The sequence below is a fragment of the Thermobia domestica genome, chromosome 4, assembly GCF_964235325.1.
Source record: "Thermobia domestica chromosome 4, izTheDome1.hap1.1, whole genome shotgun sequence".
Lineage (NCBI taxonomy): Eukaryota > Metazoa > Arthropoda > Insecta > Zygentoma > Lepismatidae > Thermobia > Thermobia domestica.
Genome location: NC_137457.1, coordinates 260,676,105 through 260,692,895, shown reverse-complemented (window position 1 = coordinate 260,692,895; position 16,791 = coordinate 260,676,105). Strand labels below are relative to the sequence as shown.

Sequence of the window (16,791 nt, the reverse complement as noted above, 5' to 3'; positions counted from 1 at the left end):
AGAAATTTGGGAATTTTCTCTAAAAAAGGTATTTTCTTTAATTTGGGTGCCCTTAATGAAACCTCAAGGTTAGGTATATGCAAAAAAGGTATTCTGAAAATGTGTAATTCTCCTAGGCTATATATTTGCTAGGTTTAAATTAAAATATGGTTAATAGTACTATGAAGATATAGAAGGTTCTAGGACCTAGAACAACAATTTTGGAAGCGAGTATGACTTTTGACGGATAGGGAGAGAGAGGGAGGGGGATTAGGGAATTAGATTTCTGTGCTTTCAGGATTTAAGGCCATGTTAGCCTGTCATGCACGGGGGATGACGTCTCTTGGCGATCACACTACCCGCGGAAAGGTAAGGAAGGAAGCGGCCTGGGACCTGTGTGTTAGATACCATCCTGGCATTTGCCTGGTGTGAGTGAGGAAAACCCAGGAAAACTTCACTGAAAAAGCTTTTACAGTGGCTCGACCAAGTGCCTCACCAGGAACCGAACCCAGGACCGCTGGCATAAAAGGCGAGAGCGTTAGCGACTACGCCACGCGGGGCCGCAAGCGAGCGCGGGAGGGTAGCGGAGACAGAGAGAGAGTATATTTTTATCTGTATACTAGATGGTAACTGTAATTTTATATGTAAGAAGGGTTGCATAAATACTACTTCTGTCTACATATATATGAATACCAGTCATATGATAACTTCTGTCTGTGATGGATATGGTGCATCGCTGATTTTAAAGGAGTTAACAAAAAGTTAACAGTTATTTCAAGAGTACTAATGGCTATAATATTAGTTTACGCAAATTTCTGACTCCAGCGCTAAGAAACGTGCAGCAAAACAATTGCTTGATGATGCCATTAACATGTAATTCAAACATGCTTTTGCACACATCTTTATTTAACCCTTCGTGGTCCATGCATAAACACTATTCTAAAAAGAAAATGAAATTTTTAGGGTACCGTATGTCTAGGTAGAGACAATTCCGTTTCTCATATTGGCCTAGGAAAAAGTTACTTGCATTTCTGTACAGCAGATGACAGCAAAAATTAGTGCTGCAACGTGGTTTCAGCGTGTGATCAGCGGGAAACAGATAACAAAACTCATAAGGTTTGTTTCATGGTGCAACCACTGGGACACAAAAGGTTAAACATTTAAGTCGACAGCGAGTGGAAACCCACCATTGAACGAATCGAATCGAATACGAGTTATAACTTAACTGAAATTACAAAAAATAAATGTTGAGTTTCTTGAGTACCATTTGACATAGGGATGGTAAGCTGAAGATGGAGGGAAAATATAAAAGAGACGAATTGTTAATTCAAGTGAATGATTATAAAATAATTTCGTTGAATGATAACGTGGGATGAAAGAAAATCCAGACACACGATGTTGTCTACCAGAGATTCACATAACCTAGAAACGAACCAGGAACCAGAAATAGTAAAATATTAAATATGTTTTCTTGTATACTAAATATGTTAGTTTGTCTATTCTCAAGAAATATAATTATTAAGATCTACAAGGGGCGTTCAATAAATTTTGCACAGATGGTTAGCTATAACATCGTTATTAGTTGCAATATGATAATGAAATTTTAGATAAATATATTTTGATTCTTTAGCTACAAGACCATGTCACTCAATATAGCCTCCATCTGCTGTGACGCATCTTACTTTCCATGCCTTGAATGGACTTAGGTAAAATTCAGGTAGTTGTCTTTTTCACCGTTGCTTCACATAAGAATACGGGCCTTATCACTGTCGAATGCTTTTATTCATAAGTGGCCCTTCAGACGACCAAACAGGAAGAAATCCGAAGGTGCCATGTCTGGACTATAGAAAGGTTGAGGAACGACTTCCCATCCCATTTTCATGATTTCCTTTCTGGGTCATCCTGGTTATGTGAGGCTTGGCGTTGTCATGATGGAGTTCGATTACCTTACCTTGCTGCTTCAGTCTCTCTGTTTGGAGAGTACGCCGTATCTTATCCAGTGACAAACAATAACGCTTCTTGTTAATTTTGGAGTCATGTTACAAGAAGTCTATGAAAATAACACCGCACTGATCCCAGAAAAAGGAGACCATACTTTCCTGGCTTGATCTGGAAATTCTAGATTTTTTAAAGAGCGGTGCAATCAACGTTGGATACTAGCGCGGTCTAATGTGTGATTCCCACAAACCAGAAGTAGCTTCCTATGAATTGATGTGTTTGTCTTATCACCGGTTTTGAAAAGGAATTCCAGTACCGTTGTCGGGTACTGATGTCTACTTCAGTGTCTATTATGGTTTACCTGTAAACAATGAGAAACAACACTTTTTACCATTTTGAAGCCAAAGGATCATAGTATGTTCACCTAAAATTTCATCATTATATTGCAACTAATAAAAATGCTATAACCATCTGTGCGAAACTTATTACACGCCATTTGTACTTAGAAATATGCATTTTACTATGGCTTGAACATGTGAAAAGTGGATTTGGATAATGGCTTATGTAGCAAATTTGACATTTTACAAGTAAAGTTTCCACCTTTTAGTTTTGTTCCATTTTTAGACAGGTTTTGTTCTTTTACTTGGTTCATATAGATATGTGCTTATCCTCATTGTGTCAAAGACTTGGATAAGCTTTGTGCGGACATGAGTTCATATCCGAACACAGTTATTTGTGCAATAAAACGTATTTTCATAGAAATGTTACGTAAGTCCTTATCCAAACCAATCCTTTATAGGAACTGTTTGAATATCAAGTGGGTTAACTCTAAAGTTGAAATTTTACAGAAAAGAACTTTAAATTTATAACATTTCACGTAAATCACATCAAGAGAATGTTATTCACTATCAGCATAAACTTCATAATTATTATGTTTTTTGTTGCAACCATAAAAGAAATATGAATTTTTCGTGAGATATTGAACTGCAAAATTCTCTCCTGAAAAAGTTCAATTTTGGAGTTACACTATTTGGTATCCAAGCAATTCATATGTACAGAGTTTGTCTGAAAAGTAGTAGGACTGAATTTTTCCCGCCAAAACGTGATGAACGAGGGTGATGTTACTGCGCTGGTTGTGAGCCTTAGTTGCCAGCGCACCAGTCACAAGTCGTCTCGAAGCCTTCACGTAGTGTAGACCGAGTTTAACGAAAAACCCCTTTCAAGGTACCATGTCATCTCTACAATGAACTGTGTGTTACAGCAGCGTTACGCTATGAAGTTTTGCGTCACATTGGATAAAACTGCGAGTAAGGCTCATGACATGATCAAGACAGCTTATGGGAATTATTTCATGGGTCGATCAAGTGTTTTTGTGTGGCATAAATTGTTTCGGAAGGGGAGAGAACAAGTTGAAGATGAGCAACGGTCAGGACGCCCTTCAAAGCCAAAATGTGGCCAAAACTTAATGAAAGTGAGAAATCTTTTGAACTTTCACCGCAAATGGAGAAAAGAAGAAACTCAGAAAACGAGTCGCTCGCGTCCGTCTAGCAATCGCTGTATCATGGAAGATTCATCACGAGAATGCGCCGAGCCACACCGCCTTTGCTGTCATGGATTCCCTGACCAAACATGGCATCACACAGTTTCCTCAGCCACCCCACAACCCAGATATTGCTCCTGCATACTTCTTCCTGTTCCCCCTACTGAAAATAGTCATAAAAGGACGGCACCACGGCTCAGTTCAGGTCATTCAAGAGGTCGTAATGAGGGAGATGAAGAGCATCCCAGTTTCTGCGTTCCAGGAACCTTCAGCGATTGGCAGAGTCACTGGAAACGCTGTGTTGATACAGAAGAGGCATATTTTGAAAACTATTAAGATTATATGTCAAAATTGTGAATACATTTTTTTAAAAATCAGTCCTACTACTTTCCAAACAAACCCTGTATTCGATTACAATGCCAGCTTAGTCTTTAAAAGAGTTACGCACTATAAATATTTTTTTCTTGCTTTCTTGAAGACCCAGCCTGTCTAGGTATAGACGGAAGGAGCACAGAGGGACCAAGGATTGTGGAGCTTTATTCTTGGACTGTCCAAATTCGAAACTTGAGACTCTTTTCGGAACATCGTCCAGTCCACCGCCACCTCCTGAAGGGATCAACATGACCGAAGATGATTCATTACAAACGAAGCGACCTTTAGTAAGAGAACCTTTAATGGGGACCATAATCAAAAATATAAACAGTCATCATAGTTAGAAAGGATTGCATACTACGACAAAATATCACGAAGTTCCCAAAATGGTCTTACTAAAATTATACAAAAGAAATAAGTTATAAAATTGATTAATATATATTATTATTATTATTATTATTATTATTATTATTATTATTATTATTATTAGTAGTAGTAGTAGTAGTAGTAGTAGTAGTAGTAATAGTAGTAGTAGTAAATTGTAGGCTACTGCAAACACAGTTCTTACCAGAGAAACAAGACCTATTTGGACTGCGAAATCCACAATTTGCGTACTTGATAGAAGCACCGTATAGATGGCACTAATGATTATAGAATAAGATTAATGACAGTAAATCATTTCTAGTGTACGAACTGAAGCAATATTTTTGTGTACAACCTTAATCATCGTAATAAATATAGGCTATCTGAAAAGCAGAACTGTAGGTCAATAATAGTATTGTTTCAATACATGTAGAAGTTTACTATTTGCAGGACAAGCACGTTAATGCCCTCGTTGTGAAATAATATGTTGAACCCTTCACCTCCACGTAAGACAACAGGTCAACGGGACTTCATAGAGGTCTTACTAGTACCATATTTGCCCGTGGCGTTTGGAGAGAAATTTCTCCCTAAGTTTAAGAAATCCATGGCTTTTGATAAATTGTATATTAATATATCAACAAAACCCGTGAAACTCTTATGGCCAAATATGAAACGACACTGCTGTTACAATCTCGTACTACGGTATAGGAATCTTTCAGAAACTCCCATTTCTGGGACATAATTGGACATTTTGATACGTGGATGTTCCATCAATACATTACTATTCCCCTTACACGGGACTGACATCCAAGGGGCGTGTCTGTGCAATATGGGCTAAATGAAGGGTTGGTCCATCTTGCTAATAAAATAGATCTAATCCTCTTAGAATTCCTGATACCTAAAAAATCGCCGACTTGAGAAATTATAATCATCTAAAAGACCGTTTTTGGAGGGAGCATAGGGGAGACGAAATTTCGTTTTCAAAAAGTGTGAGTGAATCTATCCTCAACATATACTGCTATAAATCGCTTGCCATAAAGAAGGTTTAACTTTCTGAATTCGGAATTTGTTTTATTTATGAAGAATCTGAAATCAGTTATATCGGCGTAAGAAAGTTCCAATTCGTTGAATTCTAATGCCCCTTTCCAGCACCAAGGCTATATGGAACATGAACCTACAGATTAGATGGAATTCGATCCACCATAATGTGTTGAACGCTCTCTCACCAAGAATTCAACCCGGACTAACAGCGAGGGCCGTAAAGAAGATTGCATTACGAGAAGAGAAAGAAAAAGAAAAGAATTGATTGAACGAGAAAAGAAAATAAAGAAAGAGAACTAACGAACAAGAAAGGTAGATAGATTATTTTTATTATTGTGTGCGGCAGCCGAATTGACGTTTTGATATTGATGAGTGGTCTGAAGTTCACCAATCCACTAACAGCAACGTTGCCAACGTTCTGTGATGTGATAGTCAAATTTGATCGATACGTTGTATGTTGTTAGTGAGAAGAGAACTTTACTCAATATTCACCTACTATACGCAATTTTCTTACCAGAGATTTGGCAATAGCATATCACGAATTCATTGGTTGACGCTAAATGTCATTTCGGCTGAAATGTAGTATAGTCAGTCTCCTATCAGAATAACTCCGCCGGTGCCGATACTTCTATCACAAAACTGAATTGTGCATTTCACTGTCCAAGGAAACATTGTCACTCCCACGTTATATATCTTCTGTATATCAAAGTGTTTTGTTTAGCTAATTGTGATTTGCGTAATCCTCTTCTTAAAATTGTATTTCACCCCTCCACTTGCATGGTGTACACTGAGTACACCATGCTTTTATCATGGGACACACTATTTGACCGAAACCTCTCAAACCACGAACAGTTCGGAAGTTTTATGCTGGTGTGGTAGGGTGATAAGCACTTGTAAAAGATAAACTAATTCATGTTAGGTTTGCGAGGATCTATCAAATTTTCAAATCTTGTTTCGTACATATTTCTGTCAATGTTTGAAAGTTAAAGGGTTAAAAACATTTGAAACAACAGCGAATTCTTTGTTTCAAAAATAATAAATAAATGAACAGATAAATAAACATGGTCTGGAAATAAGTAAATAATTTCAAGATGACATTTAACGTTGCGTGGTCTTCTGGAAACTGATCATTACCAGATCATTACAATTTCCAGCTATATTATTATCCTACAGCTTCTCTTAAGAGAAGCCGTTCCATTTTGGGAACTTTTTGATGATATACAAAGCATAACCTATGGTAACCTATATATTGAAAAATCTTGTAAAGGTGATCACCACCCTAGCTTCCAAAGGAAGATGACGAAAATATACAAGTGAGACCAATTTATAGAGTAATATAAAACCGTGTGTAATGTCACAATTGTCAAAAACTTATTAACTCTACCAACTTAAGAAGTGGCCAAGTTAAAAAGGGTTGATAAACTTTCGAGATTTCACTGTTACTAATTTACTCCACGAGTTACACTAAATACCTTATGAAGATGACATTCAGTTATTTTTCTTTTTAGTTCTAGTTTATATATATATATTTCTTCAGATTTCGGAAAGCAGTAAAAATATTTAACGAATGATGCCATATGTATATTTAAAATCAACCAGAAGTAATAGCACGAAATAATCTACTTTATACACTGAGTATCAAAGTTATTCTTATTTGTTAAGTGTATGGAAAAATTTAGGGGTCAGGAAAGGCTGTATATATTTTCTCCTGTCTTTGAGGTGTTAATTACGTTGGTAAAAGCTCTTAATTTATATGCGATAACAATTTGGCTCTTTGGTCTTGAAATGTTACAGCTATGTAGGTGGTGTATGAGTTGAGATATTCTATTTCAAAATCATTGCAATAATTTTACAGAAGGGGAAAAAAACTTGAAAACATTTGTAGACGGCGAATAAACTTAGTAAGTTTGTAGTTCTTTCCATTATCTTTCATGTGTGTCTACGTGTACTACTTTTGAAAATATAGCCTTTTCAAAAATGAATGAATCATTTATGGTAGCCCTGTATTTTTTGTTGGGTTTCAACTTCGAATCATTTTAAACCGAGATTCCGTAAGTCTTTTATATAAAGGTTTTATACATATTGTTCAGGAAATAAAATATTGTTCTTACACCTAAAGGTAATAACATTCTCTGGAGGATATTTGAGCCATTCATATGCCAAACCGATTAATTCCATCAAATTAGATTTTTCAGTAGTAAACATTTAAGCAACTTAGTTACAATGGGCCTTATGCAGAGTCGTTCTGACGCGCGACTAGTGCCATACTAAAGAGTTCGACTAACGTATATATCTTGCAGTAATCAGGCCTTTAGTATGACGCTAATCATACTTCAAAACGACTCTGCATTAGGCCAAATGTATTTAGAGAGTAATCAGGACGTTTACGCATTCTAGTGGCAAACTGTTAAACTATAGAGTTAATCGATTTTGCCTTTCAAAAGAATGTAGCTTTTCAAGTCAAAAATGTATAAAACTAAACAGAAAGAAAAGAAGAAAAAAAAGAGAGAGAATCGATTTGGATTCTGAACGCCTCATTTAATGTACAAAAAATCAACACAAAACTAAAAATAGTTTTTCTTTTGTTTCATTTTTAATTGAACAAACTACAGCAGAAAAATGTTAGACTACCAGCACAATATTAAAACCATACAAAAACCGAAATGTTCTACTTGAAAACATTGTCTTTCACTATAGCTGAGCATTGTATAATAATAAAAAAAAAAAAACAACATGATTTTATTTATGACTTCTTATGGGAATTGTTTACCAAGGTCTCCATCCACAGACTTCTACTAAATTGTATATACATTTAAAAAAAGAAAATGGGTCCAGAACAGATTGTACCGGTAGTAAGTTTGTTAATATAGGCCTAACTTTTGTAAAACAAACAATAGTAAATAGTAATTATTATCGAAAAGACATAATCATAATGTTAACGAAATACTGTTTCATTTGTACAAGTCTGTGATATCCGCTTGAGTTTTATTTAAATGGCTATTTTGTATCTTGTATTATGTTTATATTGTTATTATTATTATTATTGTTATTAAAAATATAATAGTGTATTTTATATATGAGCATTTATCTTTCTTTTTTTTTTAAAAAAAAATCAGTTTTGGAAACTATTTAATATAAATATATTGTTTTCTTTATTATACGAACAAATACAAGGAAATTATTTTTTTTAATTATTTAAATTATGATGTGTAAATGTGTCATTATTCTTTTATATATATAATTAATGTTGTCGCCTACCATGATTACTTAACGCTTGTTTGTCGTATTTTGTGATTACAATACAAACGAGTGCACTCTAACGTAACAAAAACATCTCGCTTAAAGTAAAAGATTGGCCAACCAGCAATATACAGTGATGCAGTTTCACTTTAATGCGGCGATCTTTAATACTTTGTTTCAACTTTGTTGTGACTTTTTTTTTTTATTTTTTTTTTTAAGGAGAATGTCCACAGAAACTTAAAGAAATGGATCTTACATCATTGCCCGTAGTCATTATATTTATTCAATAATAAACCGTGTTCATTTCTTAAATTTTTGTTTTGTTTGTAGTTAAGAAAGTAGCATCATTTCAGGACTTGCTCGGTGTGTGGGGGAGAGAGCGAACTGTAATATAAGAGAAGTTCACAATTTTCATTATTATATTATAGTATGATAATCATTGATTAATCATATATTTCTCAAACATAGTGGGGCGATTGTCTCCCTTATAAGTGCAAATGACGCAACTGTATGAATAAAAACATGCCGAAGATGTCTCGCGGTCGAGGTTTAGGTTGCGGTTGCTGTCTCGATGACTGAATATTGTCACACTCGTCGTAGCAGTGTTTCTCCTCAAACTGAAAAATTACAGCGAGGACGCGACATCTACGCTATGTGCTCCCTTCTTCTATCGCGACCTAGACATCGAGGTAGTGACCGCGAGTTAAACCTCAACTTCGACTGCGAGGTATCTTCGGCATGTCTTTACCGTAATTCGAAACATATTCGTGGTTGTATCATCAAGTTATTACAGCAATGTTGCCAATGTATGAAAATTTCTCACTTATCACGTACAAAATTCACCAGAATGTCACTAGATGCGCCATAAAAATTTACCATAATCTAACTACCTAGAAATAAAATTATATTAGAACCAAATTTTGTCGGGGAGAACCGGTGCAATGGGCACCTCCAAAGAAGAGTCTAATACCAAAACAAAACACTATTTTTTTAACGTGTAATGTCAGCTATTGCACATTCCTTTCACTACAATATCGCTGTTAAATTACTATCCAGCACAACAGAAGCAAATACTGTTGTTTTTCTTTAAAAGATAGCAATGATTAATATTAGAATAAAGCAATCAAGCAATATTACCTAGGTACAATATATCCTGATATCAACTGCAGTAGTATTCTTTATGCTACGCTGGTGTGATAATTTAACACTAATTTACATAGTGGTAAATTCTTGTTATTGTAAAATCTTGTAAAAAAATGTATGTGCTAACTTTAATTGCCAATTATTTACCCGTTTCCTATTCGCTGATGCTGACGTCCTCAGATAGCTTCAGATTCGATTCTCGGTTATGGCAGGATTTTTAAAGATGACCCAGAATAAATGAATAATATGGAAGCTATTTTAATTAAGGAGTAAAAGATAAAATATCTGATAGGATAACGTTAAAATATGATATCCTGACCCTATATAACCTCAGAGCCAGAAGAAATATATTGAAAATTGCATGAAATAAAATTTCTGGTATAATGTCCCATGCTTATTCTCTCTAGGCTAAAAGAGACGGGCCACTAATGAAAGGGAATGATTCAGAAATAATTGGTAGAATGATCATGTGGGGGAAGGAAACGAGAGAATCTTAAATCGAAACGATGTTGTCTACTATAAACTCTCATGGCCTGGGCTAGAACCTGGGATCCGTCGCAACTTAAAGTAAGCGCTCGACTTCTGTAGCAACGTGCCCCCTAAAGATATTGCAGTAGGCTAAGAATACACTTCTATTTGTGGAGTATAAAACCATTTTTATGTCTTTGTGATTATTTTCTTTTTCAAAATGTATGCACTGTTCCACAGTTATACGATTCGAGTCATAAACTTCAAAGTGCAAAATACTTGTAAAGCCAATACTTGGATAAAATTTAGTTTGAGAATAACGGTTAGGCTATATGGCTGGAATATATAGAAAATTACATTCTTTCTTATTTACTGAAAACTGTACTCAAATTGTCCTTCCATTCTGAAGCTCTTTACGAAACTAACTCTATCAAATGGAAAGAACTTTTGTTGCTGGCTGTACAATATAATACGTATGTTTCCTGGTTAATTGAAATACTGTTAATTTCATTATTATTTGCACATTTGCATTATTGTGGCACATTTGCTGAGAACTCAATTGTTGACTATTATAATAACAAGGGATGGCCAGAACCGGTTCCTGGTGGAACCGGTTTTCGGGTCTGAACGGATCCGGTTCTAGAAGATCCAGTTCCGGAACCGGTTTTTCGGATCCAGGTCTGGAACCGGGTTTTCGGATCCAAGTGTGGAACCGGTTCCTAAGATCCGGTTCTAAAACAGGGTTTTCGGATCCAAGTGTGGAACCGGTTCCTAAGATCCGGTTCTGGAACCGGGTTTTCGGATCCAGGTCCGGAGCCGGTTCCTAAGATTCGGTTCTGAAAACCGGATCTCCGAGAACCGGTTCCTCGTGGAATCGGTTCCGCCGGACCCGGATCTTTGTGGCCATCCCTAATAATATGTCACCAGGTACAATAGACAGTCTGTCAACCTTCGTGCTTTACATTCATATGTATCCACTTCGCAGAATTATTTACTTAACAACGACTGAGATTATCAAAACCTTGACGGCATGCTTAACTGTAATATCATAATGTAACTGTGAGGGAGGGTTGAAAGATCATTGATACTTTAGTCATCTGCGGTAAAAGAACGAATGTAATAAATTATATTAATTCAGCAGAAAGTCAATAAAGTTTTACTGTATTAGGAAACATATTATGATTGATGTTCGTAATTTCCTGAGGAATTGTTTTCGTAAGAGAATAAAGCAACGTGTGCCTATGTTTAAGCTCATTTCCGATAATCGCAACATGCCATCACAAAGTTACAATCCTGACTGCGTTGTTTTTTGTGACGATGTACTGTAAAATAATATCTCAAATCCTGTCTATTAACAAAAATGTATCCTTGGTTGAAGACATCCCTGAACTTCGTGCTTTGTTAGCTTACTCAATAATAGCTACATGTAAATAATTTCCCAATATTCAGCTTAAGGAATTAAATTGAGATGAATAGCGTTCTTTTTATCACGCAGACGCTCTGCAGTGAAAAATCTATAACATACATAATCAATTTTGATTTCGTATCATAATTGTTCCCAAGTTTATTTTCTGTTTTCCTCAAGTTCATGTTCGACTTCTCTGGTAACCTCACAATCAGTGTAGCTAAATTTAGTACGTTTTGAACGTACTGACAAGGATTTGCGTCGTGAAAATAATACAACTGACGAACACGAAACATGTCACGGTAACATGTTCCTCGATCATAGTGTATTAATTGATTTTTTTTTTTTTTTTTTGCTTTCAAGTTGCAGCCAAAAGGACCTATTTCACATGAAAATGAAAATAAATCTTTATTTAGGCCCTATGATTATGTCCTTGAGATCAATTAGAACGAATTGTAGTAGACGTAAATATACTAATTATAGAAGACTTGGCTGATCGCCAATGCAGGAGGAAATGGAAGAAACTTTAGAAAACCCATAGACTCTATGTTGCCTACCATAAATTCAGATAGAGCTCCATTTTGGTCCAGCATGGTTAGCATACTTGTCTTTTGCTCGGAGACCGAAGTTCAATTCCCGGTGGGAGCTCATGTGGTTCGAATCCCAAGTTAAGTTCTAACTCCACGTTTCGTATAGTCTCGGTGCTGAGAAGGACGTTAAACATCAATCCATCACTGACCAACTATATATTCATGTTCCAGTCCCCGCCAAGTGAACTTTGTGGTGGACAAACACCGTGTGCGTGGGTTTTCTCGGGGTTCTCCCGTTTCCTCCCACTTTCTTCATTCCACCATTTCATTCATTACTCATCATCACCGTCTCCTTTAGCCTAACCGGCATAACCGTAGGACGTAAAACTCAAAGATTTCATTTCATTTTTTTATATATTCATGTTGCCAAAGAATCGAACCAAATACCCTAGCACCAAAGGTGAGCACTCTGCCACTGATCAGTTTTGCTTCTCCCGACGTCGTCTTGTACTGGGAACATTATTGATGGAAAAACTGAGAGAAGGATTATTTAGGAGGAAGTTGTCCAGATCTTATATTAAATGTATCATTTAAGCGTTTCCTCTGGCGGACTTAAAAAAAAAAAAAAAAAAAAAAAAAAAAAAAAACTATGGAGAAATAGGATGTTTCCCACTTGCGTCGAAAGGGAATTATTGTTTCATGAAAAATCCAATAGAATTACATAAAATCAGACGTAGGAAAAAGAATTACTATTTCATATATAACAGAACTTCTTTTCTTTGGCATGCTTTCCCCTCCAACTAATTTTTCTCCTTCTTGATTCTTTGTCCAAACAACCCTTAAGAGGTGAAAACACCTGGAGCAGCGACTACCCTTGAACTTCCGTGAGGTAATATGAGATCCCGTTACGAAAATCTTTTGAAGGGGGTGGTTTCGATCTTCTTTTATCTGAAAATATAACGGAGCAGTTACATTCCTCGGATATTTCTACAATGGGTGTAAAAGCCTTCTTGTTTTTATTTTTTTCTTTTAACTTATTTCTTTCTATGTTACGTAGGTTGGAAAAAAATTCCCGCTTTGATCATCTTACTAGCTGACTGAAAATGTACATACATTTTATACAGGGTGTTTACAAAACAACACCGACAACGTTTAGGAGGTGATTCCTGACCTGACACCAAGATAAGACGAAAAGTATAGATTAACCTGGGTGCACAAATGCTTCCTTACGGAGTTATAGGCTGCCGAAAACATACAAAAATGAACTTTAAAGGCCCATAATTCCGAAACTATGGGACCTACCGTAGTCGGGTCAAGACTTCACTAAGGAAATAATATATATGCCCTATCCAAAAATCCATGTTTTAGGTACTCACGCGACAATTTTTATAGAGGAAGTTTGGATACGGGCTCATAATTTGAGGTACTCAGCAACTACCTCTATAAAAATTGTTGCAGAAATACCGTAGAATTCTGAAACATGGATATTTGGATAGGGCACATATTAGTTCCTAAATAAAGCATTGGCCTGACTACGGTAGGTTCCAAAGTATTGGAGCTATGGACCTTTAAAGTTTATTTTTTCATGTTTTCGGCAGCCTATAACTCCGAAAGGAAGGATTTTTGCACCCAGGTTGATCTATACTTTTCGTGTGATCTTGGGTGAGGAATCACCTCCCAAACGTTGTCGGTGTTGTTTTGAAACACCCTGTATTCAGTGTGTTTCATTCCTAATTAACTAACTCCACTATTTAAAAAAAAAATGAAAAATTCATTACCATAGAAATAAAATGAACCAGTGAATAAATCATATCCTGTATCAGCCAACAGAAACCATAACAATTTTAGAAGTTGTCTTCGGTCTAGAAAACAAGAAAAAGTCAGAGTTGCTAGTGACAAATAGTAGTTTTCTTTTTACTGTACACTTCACACAATACTTCTCTAACTATAACAATCCCTCATTAACCTTAACTCCAGAAATTTTTATATCATTTAGTACCGACTGGATCCAATGAACCCACGGTCATCGTACATTTTTTTGTGAAGAGTAACAACGAAAGAATAAATAACTACTTTATTCCATTATATTAACTAGAATAGGGTTTCTCAACCTTAGTTTTCCTTTGGGTCACACCAAAGTACGTTTCAAAATTTCGCGACACCCTTGCATGTGATTTTTTTCCTAGATCCAACAAAGAAACACATAAAAATACATACAATACTTTTTTTTATTATTATGAAACGACTATGGGACACAAAGTGTGAAATCAAGTCGATTGACGATAAATTTTTATTTTATTTTCTTCTAAAGATTTCTTTGTGGAAAATCTTAGAGGACATTAAAAATCTCACGTCGCACCTGACATGTTTTCGCGACACAACGGTTGAGAAACACTGAACTAGAAAATTAATGAAAAATACTTAGTCGTGCAATAAAGATACATAGCGATTCCATTAATTTTGCTTTCCTTTAAGGAACATGTAGGATTTTGATATCAAATTATAAATCACGACAAATCGATAAATTAAAATAGCATACTGAGAAAAAAAGGACTAGGATTTCCATGTGGACACATCGTATTTACGCGCGTGCGCTTCTTAAGTAATGTAATTTCATGTATAAAAGTACAGCAGGTGGGAAAACCATGCCAAGTCTGGAGTTCGGCGTCGAACTAGACTCGCTGTGATTGGATAATTTTATTCACATGATTGATTTTGTGTTAAAAACTATTACTCTTGTAAGGTAGTGAGTCACACACTTAGAAAGAACCAAGAGGGGACAGTCGTAGGAAGGTAGTAACAACATTATATACCTAAGTTACCACCGTCGGAATGGGTATGGCGTTAATTCTAGATTTGAAATGGTGGTCCCACAATACAAAATTTTCGCTGGACGGTGGTGTAGATCGTACTACTGATGAAACAACATTACTTAATGTGGTGACGCGCGTAACCTGGTAAAAACATTTACATGCCGACTGGATTATGCATTTTTCTCCGTGCAATAATCGTGGTAGAATACATGAAAATCCGTGGCTGTAATTCTGGTGACCTTATCAAATGTAGTGTAATTTTTTCAAGTGACCTATTGAGCACTCTTATATTAGTTATGTAAAACAATGAAGGGGATACCGTTTTAAAATATTATGGGTAGCGATCTATATACGTACTAGGAACACATTAATACAATTAAAATTTAAAAAAAACTAATTCTACACTTTAATCAGTGACAGTAGCTCTGCTAGCAGGTCATCGAATCCAATGCAATTTGGTAATTAAACAGAAGCATTGCCCATAATTCAAAATCGAAAGAAGTACATGTTCTGCATAAGTGAATGATGTAACGAGGTCTTTTCCACCTGAAGAGTTTTGGATTCATGGCATTAAAATGAACAAATAAACTCTCAATTATAATGTTCTAAGTACCAGTACATATCATACTAAATGAATTATCTTCTTGTTCGAAACACACACACACACACACACACACACACACACACACACACACACACACACACACACACCAAGTTGCACCATCAAAGTGAAGTAATAAAAAAAAGGTCCGAATCTCATATGTAGAAAATTTGACCGAGATCGGTCGGCTGGTTCAAGAGACAAAGTCATAAACGCAGTCATTTTCAATTTTATATATTAGATTAAAAAATAGCTAGCATAAACTTGGTAATTAGGTGACTAGAAAGGACAGCAATGCTTTTTCCATTCTCAAACTACACTATGAAAAATCCATCCGTCTGTCTGTCATAAGATACCAGTGCAATACCGGTAAGAGATAGCGAAAATGTTTATTTTATATACGATTGTTATCTTGGGGGGTGCGGTGGCTCAGTGATAGAGCGTTCACCTCTGGTGCTTGGGTCCCTAGTTCGATTCCAGCTCGCGCCGTGTGGATTTTGTGGTGGTCAAACACCGTACTCCCGTTAAGGGGTTCTCCCGTTTCCTCCCACTTTCTTCATTCCACCATTTCATTCATCTCTCATCATCACCGTCTCTTTAGCCTAACCGGCATAATCGTGGGACGTAAAACTTAAAGATTTCATTTCATTTTTTTACGATTGTAAAATATTTATTTTAGAAATACAAAGATAAGTTTATTTCCAAATAATGTTTACGTTATTTTAAAGCCTGTACAGTATGTATTTTTCTACGCAATGGTCATTTCGGTCGATGCATTTTCGCAAGGCACTGAGGAAGTTTTTGTATAGTCATGTCATATCAACTCGCCACCATGTGTTTGAGGAAGCCTCGAACCTCATTTTTCATCTTGTTGTCGTTGCTGAAGTGCATTCACCCCAATGTTCTTTCAACGTGAGGAACATGTGCCAATCACTGGTTTATTGACCAAACTTAGTAGCGAAGTGGGGAATATCAAGAAATGTGCGTAAGCAAAATTTAAAGTGCTCATGTCCAGAAAAACGGTTGCACCGTCCCCCCCCCCCCAAAAAAAAAGATTGATCAGAATAAGCCAGAACACATAAATTGTAGATGCATATTTGTTTTTATTTTATTTTATTTTATTTTATTTTATTTATTTATTTATTTATTTATTTATTTATTTATTTATTTTTGACAATAAATGTGTGCTCAATTTTGACCTACAAAGGCTCAATGAAGGATGTTATAAATAGAGAATCTGCCCATATGTATCTTCATCCTATTAAATCGATGAAGCCAAAAAACAACCGAGCATCGGCACGTCTGATTGGCTACTCTCGTTTCTGCCATCGTCTGATTGGCTACTTTAGTTTCCGCCA

At 35.9% G+C, this 16,791-nt stretch overlaps 1 protein-coding gene across 2 annotated transcripts in view; it reads left to right on the top strand.

The window, feature by feature from the left end:
- LOC145684031 (uncharacterized) overlaps positions 1 to 8,734 on the top strand; it is a 40,440-nt gene extending 31,706 nt beyond the window's left edge. For both annotated transcript variants that reach the window (XM_081755847.1, XM_081755848.1), the window contains one exon: positions 3,936 to 8,734. In XM_081755847.1, the coding sequence (XP_081611973.1) occupies positions 3,936 to 4,173 (238 nt within the window). In that variant the 3' untranslated portion in view covers positions 4,174 to 8,734. The remainder of the gene's footprint in view (positions 1 to 3,935) is intronic.
- Positions 8,735 to 16,791: the final 8,057 nt, after the last annotated feature.